Source organism: Numenius arquata, chromosome 7 (genome assembly GCF_964106895.1).
Source record: "Numenius arquata chromosome 7, bNumArq3.hap1.1, whole genome shotgun sequence".
Classification (NCBI taxonomy): Eukaryota; Metazoa; Chordata; class Aves; order Charadriiformes; family Scolopacidae; genus Numenius; species Numenius arquata.
In genome coordinates, this window is record NC_133582.1 from 25,019,418 (window position 1) to 25,036,697 (window position 17,280).

The 17,280-nt window shown below is 39.6% G+C and overlaps 1 protein-coding gene across 1 annotated transcript in view; it reads right to left on the reverse strand.

The window, feature by feature from the left end:
* Positions 1–2,121: 2,121 nt before the first annotated feature.
* Positions 2,122–17,280, reverse strand: part of USP34 (ubiquitin specific peptidase 34) — a 116,863-nt gene continuing 101,704 nt past the window's right edge. The window contains exons 70-82 of the mRNA XM_074150834.1: positions 16,628–16,785; positions 15,362–15,440; positions 11,993–12,119; positions 11,533–11,640; positions 10,341–10,445; positions 10,092–10,216; positions 8,919–9,071; positions 7,838–7,961; positions 6,114–6,193; positions 5,290–5,430; positions 5,022–5,168; positions 4,244–4,403; positions 2,122–3,925 (exon numbers count right to left, since the gene is read on the reverse strand). Coding sequence (XP_074006935.1) covers positions 3,315–3,925; positions 4,244–4,403; positions 5,022–5,168; positions 5,290–5,430; positions 6,114–6,193; positions 7,838–7,961; positions 8,919–9,071; positions 10,092–10,216; positions 10,341–10,445; positions 11,533–11,640; positions 11,993–12,119; positions 15,362–15,440; positions 16,628–16,785 — 2,118 coding nt within the window. The 3' untranslated portion in view covers positions 2,122–3,314. The remainder of the gene's footprint in view (positions 3,926–4,243; positions 4,404–5,021; positions 5,169–5,289; positions 5,431–6,113; positions 6,194–7,837; positions 7,962–8,918; positions 9,072–10,091; positions 10,217–10,340; positions 10,446–11,532; positions 11,641–11,992; positions 12,120–15,361; positions 15,441–16,627; positions 16,786–17,280) is intronic.

The window sequence follows — 17,280 nt, forward strand, 5'->3', positions numbered from 1 at the left end:
GCAGGAGCGGAGATGCACATCGAGAATTTGAGCAAAAATATGCTTGAATTTATTGGAATTCATGAGTTTTAAAAAGAGATAAATGAGCACAGAAGACGTTCCAGGGAGGGCGAGCAGCATGAAAGAAGAGACAAAGTAGAAACAGAAGAGACAGTTGTGTTGGTGATGATGTGCTTTCATAACCTAGTGAGATTCTGGACAACAGTCTGGTCTCTGAGGCAGCCAGAAGGAAAAATAATTAAATGCGCAAGACAAGATTTGTAAGACTATAGCCAAAAATCAGCGCAGAGGATGGTGTCGACAGTTTGAGTGCAGGAAGCGGGAGAGGGGACAGTGGAAGGAGAAAGTATTTTGAAAGCTTAATTTTGAAGGGGTGTTAAACGGGAGATAAGACTTCAGGAGGAAACGCGTAACAATTAAATGAGAAGTGGGATGGTGGAAGGGAATAAAAGCTTTAAGGACCGAGGAAGCCAGTTAAAAGGTGGGGGCTTCAAAGACAGGGATAAAAAAGCACTCCTAAAGGCAAAGAAATACAAGCTAGAAAATGGATTAAAAGTAAAAGAAAGAATACTATGGGAAAAATCATGACTTACAGAACACATAAGGTGTGGGGGACAGAGGAAGATGAAAGAAAAGTGTGCAAACAAGGATACAGAAGAGATGACAAGTTTGAGCAGGAGCAGCTTACTTTGTTTAAAAAAACTGAGCAGTGGAAAAAAATTCCCAGTAAAAATTGGAGGAATACTAGCAATTGGAAGGTAATGTAAGGGAAGAGCAGTAAGAACAATGATACTTTTGGTAATCTTGACACAGTTTTTGAATAAAATAATAGAAAAGCCAGTGTTTAATTCAGTCAGTTTAGAACTACAGGATAATCACTTAATCAAAGCGAACCAACGTGGTTTTTAATACCCTGTCAAAGTTGATCTAGATTTTTGCAGAGGGAGCTGTTGGCCTAAGCTGGTTTGTATGTATAGCGCCTGTCTTGCTACGTAAAGGTGCTTCGCTGCGAGAGCCACCAAACCCCAAGGGACCTCATCACTGAAACGTCACCTCAAATTCTGACTTCTTTGTGAATGGAAAACGGTTATCAAATAAATAGACTTCTAGTGGGATTCTGAATGGCCAGTTAGATATTTATGACAAAATAATTGACAGTAACATAGCAAATAACCACTAATTGCAATTGCAAATTACATATACAGGTGTGTAGGGGAAAACATCCTAAAAATAACTTAGAGGACCTGGTTGATAGTCAGTGACCAGCTGAACACAGAAGGGCTAATGTTCAGCTGGGAAAATGAGGAAGAAGGGTGTATCATTTATGAAATCGTTAGTAAATACTGTTTATACTTAGTATTCACTTCAAAAAGGGGTTTCAAAATAGCGAGGAAAAAAAATAAATCGCAAAAGACAGAATCCCAAACTTTAGTAACAGAATTACAGTGTGATCTCATCCCGCATGAGACGCTAAAGCCAAAGTGCAACAGCTGAAAGGTGAAGTCAGACAACATACCAAAAATCAGATGCACATTTTAAATAGGAGTAATTAACTGAGATTACTCACCAAAGGGTTACAATGGCTGCTTCATCTCTCAAAGATTTTTAGATCGATAGGGGAGTACCTTCCTCAAAGCATCTTAACCCAGCCACAAACCCACAGGCTTGGTAGAAGACTTGATAGATGAATTCTGATATTCATTATGTAGAAGTTTTGACTCGAAGCTGTTGATGATTTCTCTGAAGTTACAACCTACGGAGAAGTTGATCAGAAAGAGTAATAAAATTATTCCTGAAGAGAGTGAAACCATAATTACCTTATGTCCAAATAATAAGCACTCACCAGCGTCAATATAGTGTCTGTAAATGCAGGAATAAAAGGGCTAATAAAGGGGAATATAAAGCCTTAAACTTTGAAGACAAAAATTATTCATTACGGAAGGTTAAAAAAAACCCCAGTAGATTCAAAGAGTAAGAGGAGTCATAAAAGCATCACAGAATGGAATTGTGGAGAAGCAAATGATCCTAAACTACATTAAATGGCAGAATGGAGGAATTGGGAAGAAAACAGGCCAAGATAGATGTGTTATGAAGACAATAGAAAAATGAGCTAAGCAACTGCAAAATGAAGCTGAAAATGGAGTTTAATCAGATATTAAAACCACTATCATTGACAGGCCGCAAGCTCACATAGGAAATGGATATTGCTCAGAAATAACAGGAGGAAACGTGACAGGGAAAGGTGATAAAGTCATTCCAGCATTTCCGGGGGTGGAGAAGCTGTCGAGAAAGGGAGGGAGTGCAGCCAGGTGGAGCGGAGCCCAGGGGAGCACAGGCAGAGGGAAAGGGAAGCCAGTCTGCAGATGGCGCAGGAGAAGAACACGACGGGACACAGGTTAAGATCAGGGGAGTGAGAAGTTCCACTGGGTTCTGACACCACCACTGCGCGTTCTAACGTACTGGGGAAAAAACTGTAAACAACCACCAATCCCTCTCAACTGCGTGACTGAACATTCATGCAAAGTAAACCAGAAAAGGAGCAAGATTTACATCAATTATATACATTTGATCATCATCTCTCTCTGCACCTGTTTTACGTTTGAAGTTGTCTTTGATAAGAAATCCAAAGACTGAAGCAACATAGCATAAACAAATGAAAAGTCATCACAATCAGTTTAATGAAGTGCACAGAATAGCAATTGATCATGTCAATAAAAATAAAACAATTAATTTTACATCAAGTGTGCTTTATTTCCTCCACAGGTATTCTGTTAAATAAAGCACCATATATATACTGCCAGGCCACAGCTAAAGAGGATTCTTTACAGAATCAAATTTCTTGTGGTTGTTTAGTATACAAGTAAACTTAATTTTGATAATAAGAACCACAGCGATCTGAGGCAATCTGCCTCTATTATAAGGTACAAAACTGGCACAGAGGACAACATATTATACACAGTAAAAATGCCATAAGTTTAAATTACATCATACAGGGCAAGGAAGCCCTGTTCTCCCAGACAGCCATATTAAATGAAAGCCACTACAGTGAACTCTTAATTACATAAAACATACCCATTATCTGATTGCCCTTTAAGAAAGTGTACGGTAGATGCAAAAAATAAAATAAAAAAAAAAAAACCTGGAGTTCTGCCTGACCAAGAATGAAGCGTATAAATCTATCTTGCCATTCAAGCAGAGAGCACTGGACAAACTGAAGCACAAAACAGAAATAAGCAAAACTTATACAAACAGCATTTTTGGGGGGAAGAAAAAAAAAAAAGAAAGACTTAAAAGCAGACATGCTCCATCTAATGTCAAGAAGCAGCTTGGTTTCCTTTTCCAGATATCCTTGTGACCACATGAATCGTAGACTCAATGGTCCTACACAAGATGTCTAAAATGTCATGCTGCTGCATATGACTAAAAAGTCCTCTGGAATGGCCACAACTGATCGATAAACTAGTTTCAGGGTCCTGGGATGGTAAGGCTTGGCCATCGCAGCTCCTCAAATCTGCGAGGTCAGATAAAACTGCTGAAATCGATGTGGAAGGGAACTCCGAGTCCTCCTCAGCTCCAATGGAATCCTTGGAAGTCTGCAGGTCTTTAAATTCTTTGCATTCTTCAAATTTACCGTTTCCTGACTGCTCTTCTGTGTGCTGTGACCGCGTCGCTAACATTATGTCTTCTGAAAATGAAGATGGAACTTCCATTCTGTACTCTTTGACAGAACCGTTTTCAGGGGAAGGAGGATCTTGCTCAGTGCCTGGATCAATGATGGAAGAGTCCCGGGTCTCGTTATCTGAAGTGCTCGTTGGGGTCAACGCCTCCCGGGGTTCAGTTTTTATATCACTGATACAGCTGTCTACAGTGTGCTCCTCGTCACTGCTGACCCGTCTTCTCTTCACAGGAGTAGCTCCTTCATCGTCTGTAAGAAAAAGGAAAACTCGCTTAGGGAAAAGGCATCGTTTTCATGCCGTACATCCAAGTAATAAGCCTTTCCTTTCATATTTTTATCCTTTTCCATATTAAACACAGTGCTTTAATAAGTACTTTTCTCCGTACAGAAAATTGATGTGATTGCCTAGAATGCTGGCTCCAGGATAAAGTATTATTTCTTGTGTAGCGCTGGGGATTGGAGCCAAGAAGTGGCCCACCCTGCAGTGGGAAGAAAACAATGCCTTGCGTTAATTTTGTAAAAGTTTGTAAAACCTTGGTTAGGGTGACACCGTTATAGAAGGCAAACCTTTAGTTTTTCTTTCTTTGGCTTCTTGCTCTTGTAATGAGTTCCTCTGTTGTTGACAAGCTCTACATTTGTTTAAAAGCTCTTGTAAAGTTGGAATCAGGGCTGAATTGAGCTGTTTGGGAGTGTGCACTGAAAGCAGCAAGGCAAGTGCTCGCAGGTCCTAAAAAAACCAGAAGTAAACAGACTTAACTACCCTTATTCCAAACTGGCATTTGATTAATCCTACACACAGAGATCTGTGCAACAAGCAAAGGCTTCAACGTGTTCTGAACGTTCAAAAGATCAAATTCTAAATACACTGACACTACTGAAATTTCCCACTGGCTACTAATACGCTGACCTTACCGCAGATCTGTGCTAAGCCGATGGCAGTACTGTGCTGCTCACCGGAAGACAAAAGCTTTTGCTCGGTTGGAACATTTCTACGATTAACTCTACTGCACTTTGCATTAATTGTTTTCCAAAATCTGCTGCCCTCCTCCCAAGTCTTAATGTCCCCACTGTCAGCTTGGGAGACCCAAGTACGCGTGATGGAGAATTCTGGACAGCTGGGGCTGCTGCTCCGTAAAATTCCAACTGTCTTGGTAGGGGTTGACACCTCCAGCCAGCCAGTTAAGGTACCCTCCCGGGCTCTCACCACCAGCTTACGGACTAAGAAGAGCTAACAACGCCCACCTCTTTCATTAGAACCTGGCACACGGCACCGAAGAGTTTCCATAGAAAATAATCTGCCTCCTAAATAATGCCGAATAGTTCAACAGCTCAAGAGAAGACTCACCCCATTTAAAGTAGAGCTTGCTTTGGAAATTTCAACTCTCTGGTTGCTGAAGTCAGATTCTAGGCTTTGATACTGATTTATTAGATTTGTTATGAGAGTATTGATTAAGTTGGCACAGTTTGCTTCAGAAAACACCTGCCCCTGGACCTGTGAAAATAAAGTATTTTTTTAACCATAAAAAAATGGAACCGAAAACAGTATCCTAAACTGAAGTAACATATAGGTCAACATTTCTTGGAACAGAAATTACCACTAAAAGACCACCTACCTTTAGAAGAAAGTGGGTCAAAAAGGTGTATACAATGTTGTTGTTAAGAAAGGTCCTTTCATCCATCAGAATACACTTTATATATTCTGCAAAAACGGGATCTTCACAGAGGAGCTTTACGCAGTTCTTTGACATTGGGGTCTGGTGAACAGAGAGAGAACACTGAAAGTCACCACTGGGCATACGGCTCTGCCGTAGCGCCGTCTGCAACGCGTGTCTCAGCTGGAGACACCTGACCAGGCCCACTCCTGTTCTTAATTCATACCAGACCGCTCTTAACGATAGAAATATTTCAGGTATCAGTAAATTGTACAAATTAATTATTGTCAAGTGTTATTTCGCACTTTTCTTTTATGAAGTTTATTCCCTAGGGCTGCCAGTTTATCCCCATCAGTATGGATCTGAAGAGATGGTGTCCGTGAGCCAGCCACAGGCTCCTCCCTTGCAGCGGGCACACGACGATAGCCAGACTTGGAGATCTCCCTATTTTTATTTCATCATACCAGCATTTAGGCTACAGAAAAAGCTGGGAGTTGACGGAGGCAGGATGAAGTAATTTTTGGGCACGGCACAGAGTGCCACCCTGCCAGTACTACGTGCTGCGCAGGACCGAGGGCGTACTGGGCTCAAACACAATTTGCTAGATTTTTATCCTTGTTTTAGCAGGTTTTATCAGATGACCGGCAACATAAGCAGAGGCGTTTTCTATTCAAAATACTTGTATTTTGAATGATTAAACAATACCCGCTAGTTAAAGTTTACGGGTTAATCTCCATTTCACATTCATTGTATTTTGGCTGGTTCTCAAACCCGCTGACTCTTACCTGAGTCTGACAAAGCTCAGTCCAGAGCTTGGGGAACAGCGCAAGATGCAGTGGCAAACCTTCATACGCAACTAGGACACCTGAAATTTTGAGAAAATAAGTTACTGTCTGAGAATTTTGTTGGAGATGCTCACTTCCTGATAAAAGTAGCCCCAAGGTGCCCATTTCATTTTATAAGACCACATTCTAAGCATTTTTATAATCAGAAATACCTCTCGTCTGTGAAGTTTTTACAGCACATTTAATACAGACGCGTAGCGCTTCAGCCTATCTATGAAACGTTTAAAAAAACCCCAAAGAGCTGGCTTCAGCTCTGACTTTGTAAGTAGGCTATTTTATTACTGTCTTATATTTTCAACTGGCCAGCTGCAGCACTTCAACGTTTTAAGTATTTTGGTTTTTTTTTTTTTTTTTTAAAAAGTGTTTAATTTCTAAAGGGTGATCTTCATTATTAACCCAGGCACCGCTGTTACCTACACCGTGAAAGAGTTAAGCGATACACTGAACAACAGCAAACAATACCCATTCCCAGTACGCTGTGTAACTAACACAACTTAAGAGTAGGAATTAATAATGCTCGAGTTACAATCGGAAGAGCATGACAAACAACGAGCAAATGGGGGATTCGGGGGATCAAAAGAACATCCTACTATCATCACTCTGGATAAAATTAATTTGGTATAGCTGTACTTGTCTAGAAGTGGTATTTAACCATAACTAGCTAGGCCAGCTTCTACAGGCAGAGAAAACAAGAAAGCAAGCGGGTGTTTTCAGAAGGTGGTTCATTCTGCTTAAGATACTTAAGAATCAGAAGACGAATTTCTCTTGGAAGGAATCTATGGTTCTCCCCGGACTACAGAGGAAAATCTGGCTGTACGTCTCATTTTAGACAACTGAAGTGAGACGGCTCCCAGTCTGTGTCCACGTAGTAACTACCTGTGTGACACGGAGGTCTGGGCACCTGCACCTACCACACCGGGTAACTCAGCTTCTCCTGGCCTCCATGGGGGAAGATAAAAAAAATAACTCCAGAACGTGCCTTTGGAGCAGCACATGGACTTAACGAGGCAATTCAAGGCGGGATGCTCTCCTGCAGAGAACCAGCCCAATGGCTGGAGTAGCCAGATAAAGCCATGAATGCCTTGTCCACACACCGAAAAAATAGGTTTACATTGTGATGGGAAGAAACCCAAATACTGGTGGTATTTACCGGCAGAGCTGAAACAAGCATCAGGTACAAACTACCTGACTGAATGGTTATAAACTTCATTAAATGTTGTGAAGGTTCCCAAAACTATGGAGTAAAATAAAGCTGGGTTGGTAACAACAGAACCAGTGCCAGCGGTGGCTGTCCAGGTGTGCTCCTGGGCACGTTGCCAAGTCACACCATCGGCAGAGATGCTGAGGATTCAGGATCTGACCCAAAGCCACTTAAACTGCCAACAAAAAGCTTCAGTGAGTCCTGTATTAAACTCTAAATGTGCAAGGAGACTGAATTCTCACTGGCCAGGCCCAAAGCGTGACAGTCACGTAGGCATGATTGCACTACGTTATACACGTCATGCAGTTTTGTGGATAAAAATCATGTCCAGGAGGATTAGTGCAGCAAGTTTCACAAGCTCTGCTTTTTCTTAAAAAATTTGAATACAAAACTTAGTGGAGAAACCCTCTCAGTTATCACAGAAAAAAAAAAATGCCTTAGGCTGTTTAACCTTCATACTTACTCATTTTAACTAAAGTTTCAGTAAACTTTTCACAGTTGATTGCAACGCGACAGAGTAGATGGATGAACTGATGATAAGAAAAGAAGTAGTCTAGCAGCATACGATCGTAAACATCATCTTTGCCCTGAAGATTTAAGAGAGCTTCGTTTAAACTACGTAAGCAACTGGACAGCAACCAGGTTTCCTAAGCATCCACCTCACTCTTACTGCACGTCTTGCCCAAAAGCGTTTCAACAAATACTACGGGGAATCGTGATGGGAATTTCCAGGTGTGACCCAGGGCGGCTGCGCCTCCTCACCCAGCCCTTGGCAAGCAGGACACCGAGCCGGGAGAGGGATGGCAAATGCAATTCCCCCACCAGTAAAAACGTTTATTGTAGGATTCTGAATCAACAGCCTGAGAAGAGGCAAAGCTGCGCGAATACCACCCCTTGAAGATGACAAGAAAAGAACGCAGTAATTTTAAATCGTCCACAGATATCTAAATGTATATACACTACTGCTTTTAAAATTGTCGTTTGTCAGTTACTATCTCTAGAAATCAGAATTTTTTCAAGACTGAGCTTCACAAGCTTTCAAAGCAGCATCTTCAGGAACATCTCAAACCAAACGATCAATATAAGCCAAGGGTTTTGTGTGCCAATATTTTAATATATTTTGGATGTATACGCTTAGAACGGCATCAGCTTCTGTAGACCAGAGCGCCAAAAGGAAACTCAAAAACTCAAGCAAACAAATGCAATCTTATACAAAACAAATGAAAAATAAGCATGTAAAACCACACGGAAACGTAGTTGTGGATGTGGTTTTAGAGGCTTAAAAATCTCCTGATTCCTGATGTATACGATGCATTATAAAGTGTGAAATATCGTCTCATATAATATGACGACTTTTTAAGTTCAAATATTTACATTATTTAGTGTCACATCCTTCACCTCTGGGTACGTGATGGAAAAAACCACTACGGAAAATTCCTGGTTCTACACATTTTTTAACAAAACTTTGGTTATACAGTAAATTTGATGGTGCACAAATATAGAGAGCATCATTTTGAAAGCTGTAAAAAAGAAGGGTTACTTACCCTACAGTAACCGTGCTTCTTCGAAATGTGTTGCCCACACAGATTCCCATCTACGTGCACATAGGCCCCATGTGCAGGAGATTGGATTCTTTCTGAATAGCAGTGTCCACTGGGGCTGTGCCTGCACCCAGTGTGTCCTTGCGACCACTGTACCTGAGGGCATAAGGGGGATGGCGGCTTCAACCACCACTCAATTCCTTCACCGATAAGAACCCCCTAGGACAGGACTCGGAGTTAGCACAGGAGGGGGACCACAGAATCTGTGTGGACAAAGCATCTTGAAGAACCACAGTTACCGTACAGCAAGTAACCAGTTTTCCTTCTTCAAATGATTGTCCATACATATTCCTGTCAGGGTGGGATTCACCTTACCTGACTTTAGCTATCTAAAATCTAGTCGCTTCAGTGTTCCCTGCATCAGTGGAGAGACAAACAGGCTCCTCCGGACTCAGGTGTCCAGGACAGGAAGGAAGGTAACTCTCCATCTCCTTCTGAGTGTAACGATTTGTCACCATTAACCACAGAAAGAGCTGGACACTGACCTTTTAGATAGGCAAAGTTATGTGAGCTGAATCCCACCGTTGCCGCAACTGTAATAATGGGACGTGGCAAGTGCCTAGGAGGTAGCCCCACCGAGGCTGGCATCCCATCAGGAAGCCCCCAGAAGGGAAATGGAAAGTAAAAGACTCAAAGCCCTATACGTTATTTCAGGAGCTGGCGTTTTACCCGAACAAATAGTAGATTATGCCTCAGTCCCGGTGGAATGGACTCTAATGAACCCTGGAGGATCTACTCAGCTCTCCGGTAATAAACCTTAACATCCTTTGAAACCCAGCTGGACAATCCCTGGGCAGTTCCTGAATTTTCTTTATAAATGCCACAAACAGATTGGAAGCTTATCAAAATGTCTGCTATGGGTTTTTTTCTGAATACAAGGTTCAAACTCTTATCACGCCTGGAATATGAAGCTGTGTGTCACCAAGGGCAGGGAAATGGTGCTTCTGGAGTGCACATCTAGAATGGAGTATATGAGGACAACACATCTTGAAGAAGAATTATGCTTTGTTTACAAAGAAAACGTAGATGCATTATGCTACTGGATTCTTGTAATACTTTTATACAAAGGGAAAACAATAGAGAAGTAGTGGTGTGTAAGCCCATACAGTTACATACCTTGCTGGCTTCCACCATTGTAGGCAAGAGGCACATATTAAGTTCAGGACGTGGAGGACGAATGTTGCTTTTTCCCCCTATTAATTTCAAATTTTCACGACATGGAAAATAAGGTCCAAGAGACACTGTAGTATAAGTTAGGATAAAATAGGGATATATTAAAAAGGTCAATATTTGATATCAGCAAGGAACACGATAGAGTAATAATAGCATAAGAGAACTTCAAAAGACAATCACTGAAATACCTACTTGGGATATTACTGTGGTGGTATGTACAATGATTGTGCTGTAGAAATGGAACCAGAGTATGTAGGAAATCATGAGGACTTAAAAGTACAAGCTCCTTGAGGACATCTACAAACAAAAAGTTGTTTTTGCTATTACACATTGTTATTGCTTAATGGCAAACAGTTCAACTTCAGGCTCATGCATTTTTAAATTCTCTTTCGTACCACTTTGGCTGCCCTTAGTGAGCACCGTGGAGGCAGACTCTACTGCCAACAGCGCGTAAAGTAAACACCCCTGAACCAGTCAAGATTCCCTTCACCGCTGCCACTGGGAGAAAACCTGCTCAGTGGTAGATCAACCACCAGTGAGAGGGGTGCTCCTTGTAGAAAGTAGAAGCTCAATAAAATTACCCTCTTTCCTTCTTCTTAAACATTATCGGGTTTGATGCCTGGAAAATGTCAACCAGCAGCAGCCAGGAGGACAATGAGAAAGGCACTCAAAAGAGGGGAAAATGCACACAAATCACACAAAAAATGGTAATTCGGACACAGCTTTAGGATTTCATCAACATGCATAAAAATGCAGATTACGTCCATTAAGTAATACTTAAAAAAACTAAACTAGAAAAACTTTTTGAAATAGGTCTTCTAATGCAAGAGATACACTTATATATAATGTCTACACCTACAATTATAAAAGCAAATCCATTCAATTCTACAAGCTACTTAAGCTTTACTTTTCTTATTAAACCTTCCAGTAATGGATGATAAAAACGCTAGAAGCTGTTACTCAGACTACGGTGGTCACCATGCACCCTTCCGAGTGGAGCGGTAATTAATATTTGAATTTAAATATAAGATTTGGGATGTGATTCTAAACTCATTGATGCTTGAATTTAGGAGTTATTCCTTACTCGTGCCCCTTATCAGGTAGCAAGCTGGTCTGCCAAAATGCAGGCTGACCTTTTGCGCACAGAGTCTGCATGCCTGGGGAAGCAGGAATATTAATTTTAACCCGACAAAAGCAGAATTATTTCGAATAGGAACAACGACAATACCGGTGTATTGACAATATCGATATAAACAACCCCAATCACACAATCTACAGAGTACCTAGTAAGCACTTGCACTTGCAAAAATGGAATTTAAATTTCAAAGCAGGTAACTGCGTAGAACAGGTCCCTCCTGGCTGCAGTTACACTACTAGAACTTACCAATACAAGCGTTTCTAAGCTCTGGGGGACTATAGGAATTTAGCAGAGTCAAGAGCTTATGGGCAAACTCAATTCGCTCCTGCCACTGAATGAGAGCTTGCTTCACATCTGCAAATGCAAACAACAGAGAAAACCGTTAGGTCCATTTCTCAAAAGCTCATTAAATAAAGCATAGGAATTTACTGCTGAAGAATCTCTTTTACCTCTAGCATGATTTTAATCAGTCTAGAAACCTGTTAAATCTCACTGGTCTACTGCTATTAAATTCACTTAATCTAGTTTCATATTACGTCAATAAATAATTTAATAAGCAACAATTTAATAGCTTAATAATTGTATCTCCTACTGCATGGGAAGTTTTTACACACAGATAATAGTCAAGATAAAATACTAGATTTTGGGTCATGAAAATTAACTAACAGACAAACAGGCACAATCCTTTCAAGAATTATAATCAAACCTTTTCTTTGAAGATATGGACGTGTTGACTTAAGAACCGAAAGGAAAATAGACAGAAGTTCTACCAGGTCTCCAGTCACATGGCACGCTGTGGCCTCGTGGTACATCATGTGCAATGTGTTAAAGGACTATGAAGAAAAAAAAGCCAAAACTTTACAGTGCCAATTTAACACACTTGTTACCATTTCTGTCTGTCCTACAGATTACCACTTTCACATTTATTTTATGCTCAAAAAAAGATGTATCAAAATATACGGTACTAGATATAATCACAAAACCACTCAAAGATAACCACATTTAAAAACAGAATAAACCTGCACACAAAATTGGTAAATTTACTGTGAACAACAGTCTTAAAAAAAAAAAAAAAAAGAGAACAAATGAACCACCAGGTATCTTCTATAAAAACCAAATGTAATTCTTCTTCTATAACAACCAAATGTAATCTGGACATCTAGTTGTGGTAACAATGAACAGCAGGTAGTCTTTTATGGTGGGTTAAACTGGAACATGCTTTTGGTCATAAGGCTGGTTTTTGTTTTCCTCACCTAACCCAAAAACTAGAATCATATTACATTTTTCTCACATGATGCCAGGGGGACACTGAAATTGTAATATTTACTGCAACATGAACCCCTCTCCAAGTAGCTACCACCCACCGCAACTCAAGAAATGAGCATTTTTGTGAGCACATCCAATACAGCTTATAGAGACATTTAAATAGTGTCTTAATTTGTTTTCAAGGTAAAAGCTTTCTATTAGTGGCTCAATATAACATTTTCACACATAACATTTATCTAAAAGCCAATAAGCAAAGCATGATTTGAGATGCATAGAGACAGATGATACATAAAGACGACAGACGCATAAAGAAAGATGCCCACATGGGCACGTGAATTTGGGGAAAAAATGTAAGATTAATACAGATGCTGGTCATCTTTAAAAATGCTGCTTAAGGGCATACGCTGTATGATTGTACATCAGATGAATTACTTCTTTTATAACCAGAATACCTTCTAGGCATCTGTGATATATAGAAATAATGGGAAAGAAAAGCAACTAATTTCTGAACTGCAAAAATTCTAGCACAAGATGTGTCACTTTTCTGGAGGTGACAGCTCCTCGACGCAGTGATTTTCACCGTGCAGAACGCTGCCAGTGAACAAGTGAAAGTATAAGGCCTGGTAATTTAAAGCTGTGAAGCAACTCAGCTAAAAGCTGAACACTAGTTTTATCTAATTTCTAGCAATGTTTTACATGGAATAAATTGCATCTTACATTACACATTCTTTATAAACTTAATTATCCATTGTTAGCATAGATCAGGGTTAACTAGAGCTGTTAGAAAGTTATTTCTATACATGTGTGTATGTATTTTAGTCTACTTAGGAGTTTCATGTATGAATAAAGTTATAGCTCAGTTCCTAACTTTTTAGCCCAAATTTACTGAACATAAGCTAACTATAGTTAACCAGAAGGCTTACACTTATAATAAACTCATGAAACCCCAATTTTCCAACAGTACTGCAATGCCTTAATTCTTATTTTTCTAACTGACTTTGTAATTCCAGCTTTTTCTATCACACTTTGTCCCAGAAAATACAAACTAGTGACGTTAAAAAGTTAAGAGAATTTTTTATATAAACCATATAAAAATGGAGTCGGAATCAACCTCAAAGCATCATTTAGTCCATCCATGTGCCTTAAGGCAGACTAAATATCTTTATATCCTTGACAGATGTTTGCTCAAAGTCCTGTTGACGACTTCCAGTTGTGCTGGCTGACACCTCCTGAAGCGATCTCTTCCAACGTCCCATTCACTGCACAGCTACAACTGTCTCCTCCCCACTGGTCTTGCACCATGGATTTTTACCAGTTTATTATCCCTCCCTGAATACACCGCTCTACATATGCCAACAATTAATTGCATCTTATTTTTACACTTTCACTAACACATCCAGACAAACTTGATTTTTATTCTTGTTCTCAAGAGGACCTGGCCTCCTCTCTCATTTTGCATTGCCGGTACATCTAATAAACACATGTTTTCGTCCATCAATTCAGTGTTGAATAGAATCCAAGAGCTTACACCCATCTTAAGAAGGAAAAAAGAAAAAAAAAAAAAAAGACCAAACACTGTCTGTGCCCCTTTTCAGTCTTCTGGTATCTCACTCATCTCAAAAAAAGCAGCCACTAACAGGTCACAGGGTTTTCAGCAACATCTTTTAGGCTTTTCCTACTTTCCCACATCACTGCAGGGCAGCACGAGAGGATCTGTGGAGTGAAACCACTGGTGGGCAGGGGCTCCACATCCAAACTGTGCCCATTTCAGGGCTGCATTTGTTATTCTTCCTCCTCCCCCCGCCCTGCCCCCCCCCCCCCCCCTAGTTTGAACTAACTCTGGCCTGGTCTCCTGGACCAAATATCCATTTACAACGGGAATATACTGTATGTGCTCCAGAAATGCATCTTTGGGTTTAGTTTCATCGTAAAAAAACCCAGTTTATATGTTCTTAGATCACTCCTTCTTGGAAACAAAAGCACAGCGGGTAGGAAAAATGGGAAAATCGCCTCGAAAGTGCCTCAAGAAGTGTTTAGAAATATTAATCACAACTGCATCTGAGTATCCTTTATTTCTGTATTTTAACCTGTTGCCGTAACACTTCTTAACTAGTAACAACTGTGTGACTGTGCTAAGCCATGTACTCACACCTGATCTGTAATAAAAGGACTGACACCAAGAAAGCATAAACTCACTCTTCTCAACATAATCTGTTGGCGGTTTACTCTCCGTCTTACAAACAGGCAAATATTTTCCTGATCTTTTTACTACTAAAGAAATCTTATTAAAGACAACAGGGGAAGTATCTGAGTGCAGAAAGCCAAGACTGATTTCCTACCACCCGTGACATCTCTTGCTACTTGCAATTTTTTCAGTAGACCTAATTTACTCTCCCTTATGAACCCCAGCGCAAGTGAATCTGTCCTTGACGTATGACACATCACCCTTTTATTTCTTGATTTATTTCTTGATCATCTTTCCTATTTAAGCTATATCCTTTTCTAGTTATCCTACCAAATCACTATCAACTCATCTGTTCTCTTTATCCTGTATTAAGACTTGTATTGCGTCCAATTTACCCACTTAACCTCCTACATTAGTGTTGTGACAAGCAAAATGTCTGGTCAATCTTCTTTTGTCCTTCCTATGATTCTTAAGATTTTAATAAATTACTTAATCAACATATTTCTTATCTTTATTTTAAATGATACCATATTAAACCAATTTAAAGCAAACACATTGTCAGGAAGGAAGTGATGCCTTGATAAGACACAGGGTGTTTATTATAATAAATGACAAAGTCTTTACCTCAGTCATCAGAATCAATCCTCTATTAAACACAACAAGAAGTCTGTCTTCATCAGATTCTAATAATATTCTGAAGGCACTAGGAAAAAAATCCAAACATTGAAAACACAGAAAAAATAGATATTATCTTTTCATAATTCATATAAATGCTTAAAATTTTATGCTTGTGCTATATTTTGGAAAATAATTACAGAAGAACAAAGAAACCCCAAAAGAACATAATTATTCTCTTCATTTTTCCCCCACTTTTTCACTTAAAGATGTCTCTGATGTCAGCTTCCTTTATCTTATCAGAAGTAATTTATAAACGGCCTTTGCAGAAATATTTCCCAAATAATGTCTGCAAAAATGCTAAAAACTGAGGAGAATAATGTACTTCAAAAGACAGAAGTTTGTGCTTGTCAAATGATACATTTAAACAGGTTCAGTTACGTGTACGTTTGGACTTTTAAATGTATAAAAACATTTCTATCGGAATATTTCCTGCTTACAGCAGGAGAGAAAATAAACGATGAGGCGTAACTAATGAACCCTTGCTCTCAACACAGCGATTCTTCCAGAGCCTTGGGGAAATGTGGCTGTGTGCTATGGCAGGTGATGGTATGAAATCCCTTCAAGTTACACAGGTCATTTTCCCTTCTCGCAAGAGTCTTTTCAATGCATCAACAGTTGCATTTTAAACCCCGATACCTGACCTACGTACGCAAGCAATTTACAGTTACACTGAAAATACCTGAGCAAAGTTTCAGATGTACCACCAAGAGAGACTAGAAATTACAAACTCCTTGAAGATAAGACACAATAAAACTCTGTCCCACTGGCACAATTTCTAAAACCAAATTTCTGCCCCAACGTAAATTGTGTCAACAGCAGCTGAAATTACTGCTTTGCCCATCTAGACTAAGCATGGTAGGCCGAGAATGGAATTTCAGCTGAATTAGAACATCGATTGATTTGGTTTTAGGTTTTTTTCCAAGGGCTCTACTGATGCAATTTTGTCACAGTGTTTGTTTTTGAACCCTAACAATATACAACTTGGTTCTCACATGTTTATTGTAAAATATTTGCTTAGTTTCTGAATTTTCAGCTGATGAAACATTCTAAAATAACTTATATTCACTAACAATGAATTTTGAAAAAAAAAAAAGGTTATAATTGAAACTTTGTTTGCTTACTTTTGAATAAATTTATTGTACTTCACATTTGGCAAAATATAGTTCTTAAACAGGATTAGACTATTACACTACGACTTCACTACTAACGTACCTTATTAAAGTAGTCCAACAAGACCGTCCGTCCAAGCAGCGCAGGTAACAGCTTATGGTTGTTTTCTTAAATTGCTTTATGTCTTCTATCTCTTCCTCTCTCATCTCTGGTCTCTGAGCTACAAACAGTTGCATGAGGTTAAACAGCTCTTCTACTGCCTAAAACACATAAAAATATAAGGTTAGAGTAATCTCTCTCAGTGTGCTACCGTTTCTTTCCTATTTGTATTATTTATCGTGTATTACTTCTACTAAGTAACACACGTTGTTTGAATGCAACGGGCTAAATCTTGGCCCTCTTCCAGAAACTGAAAGCAAAGAAGAAACTCACTGGGAATTCCTCCAACTTAGCGTGTTGAAAAGCAACGCGCTTTCTTGAGACCACCATTAAAGGCTATTCCTTATTTCTTAGGACCAGACCGGGGTACAAATTATTGAAGAATAGTGGAAACGCCAGTGTCTGCTTCCAAAAAAACCCATCTCTCCAACTGCTACATGGCAAGGAAAAAAAATCCAAAACAATCCTCCCACAGAGTATCCATAATCTGATCTAAACACATTATTAATCACTCCTACCAGGAAATCAAAATATAATACTTTCACCACTGGATATATTAAATAGGTCTTCTAATCTCTTGCATTAAAAGAGACATT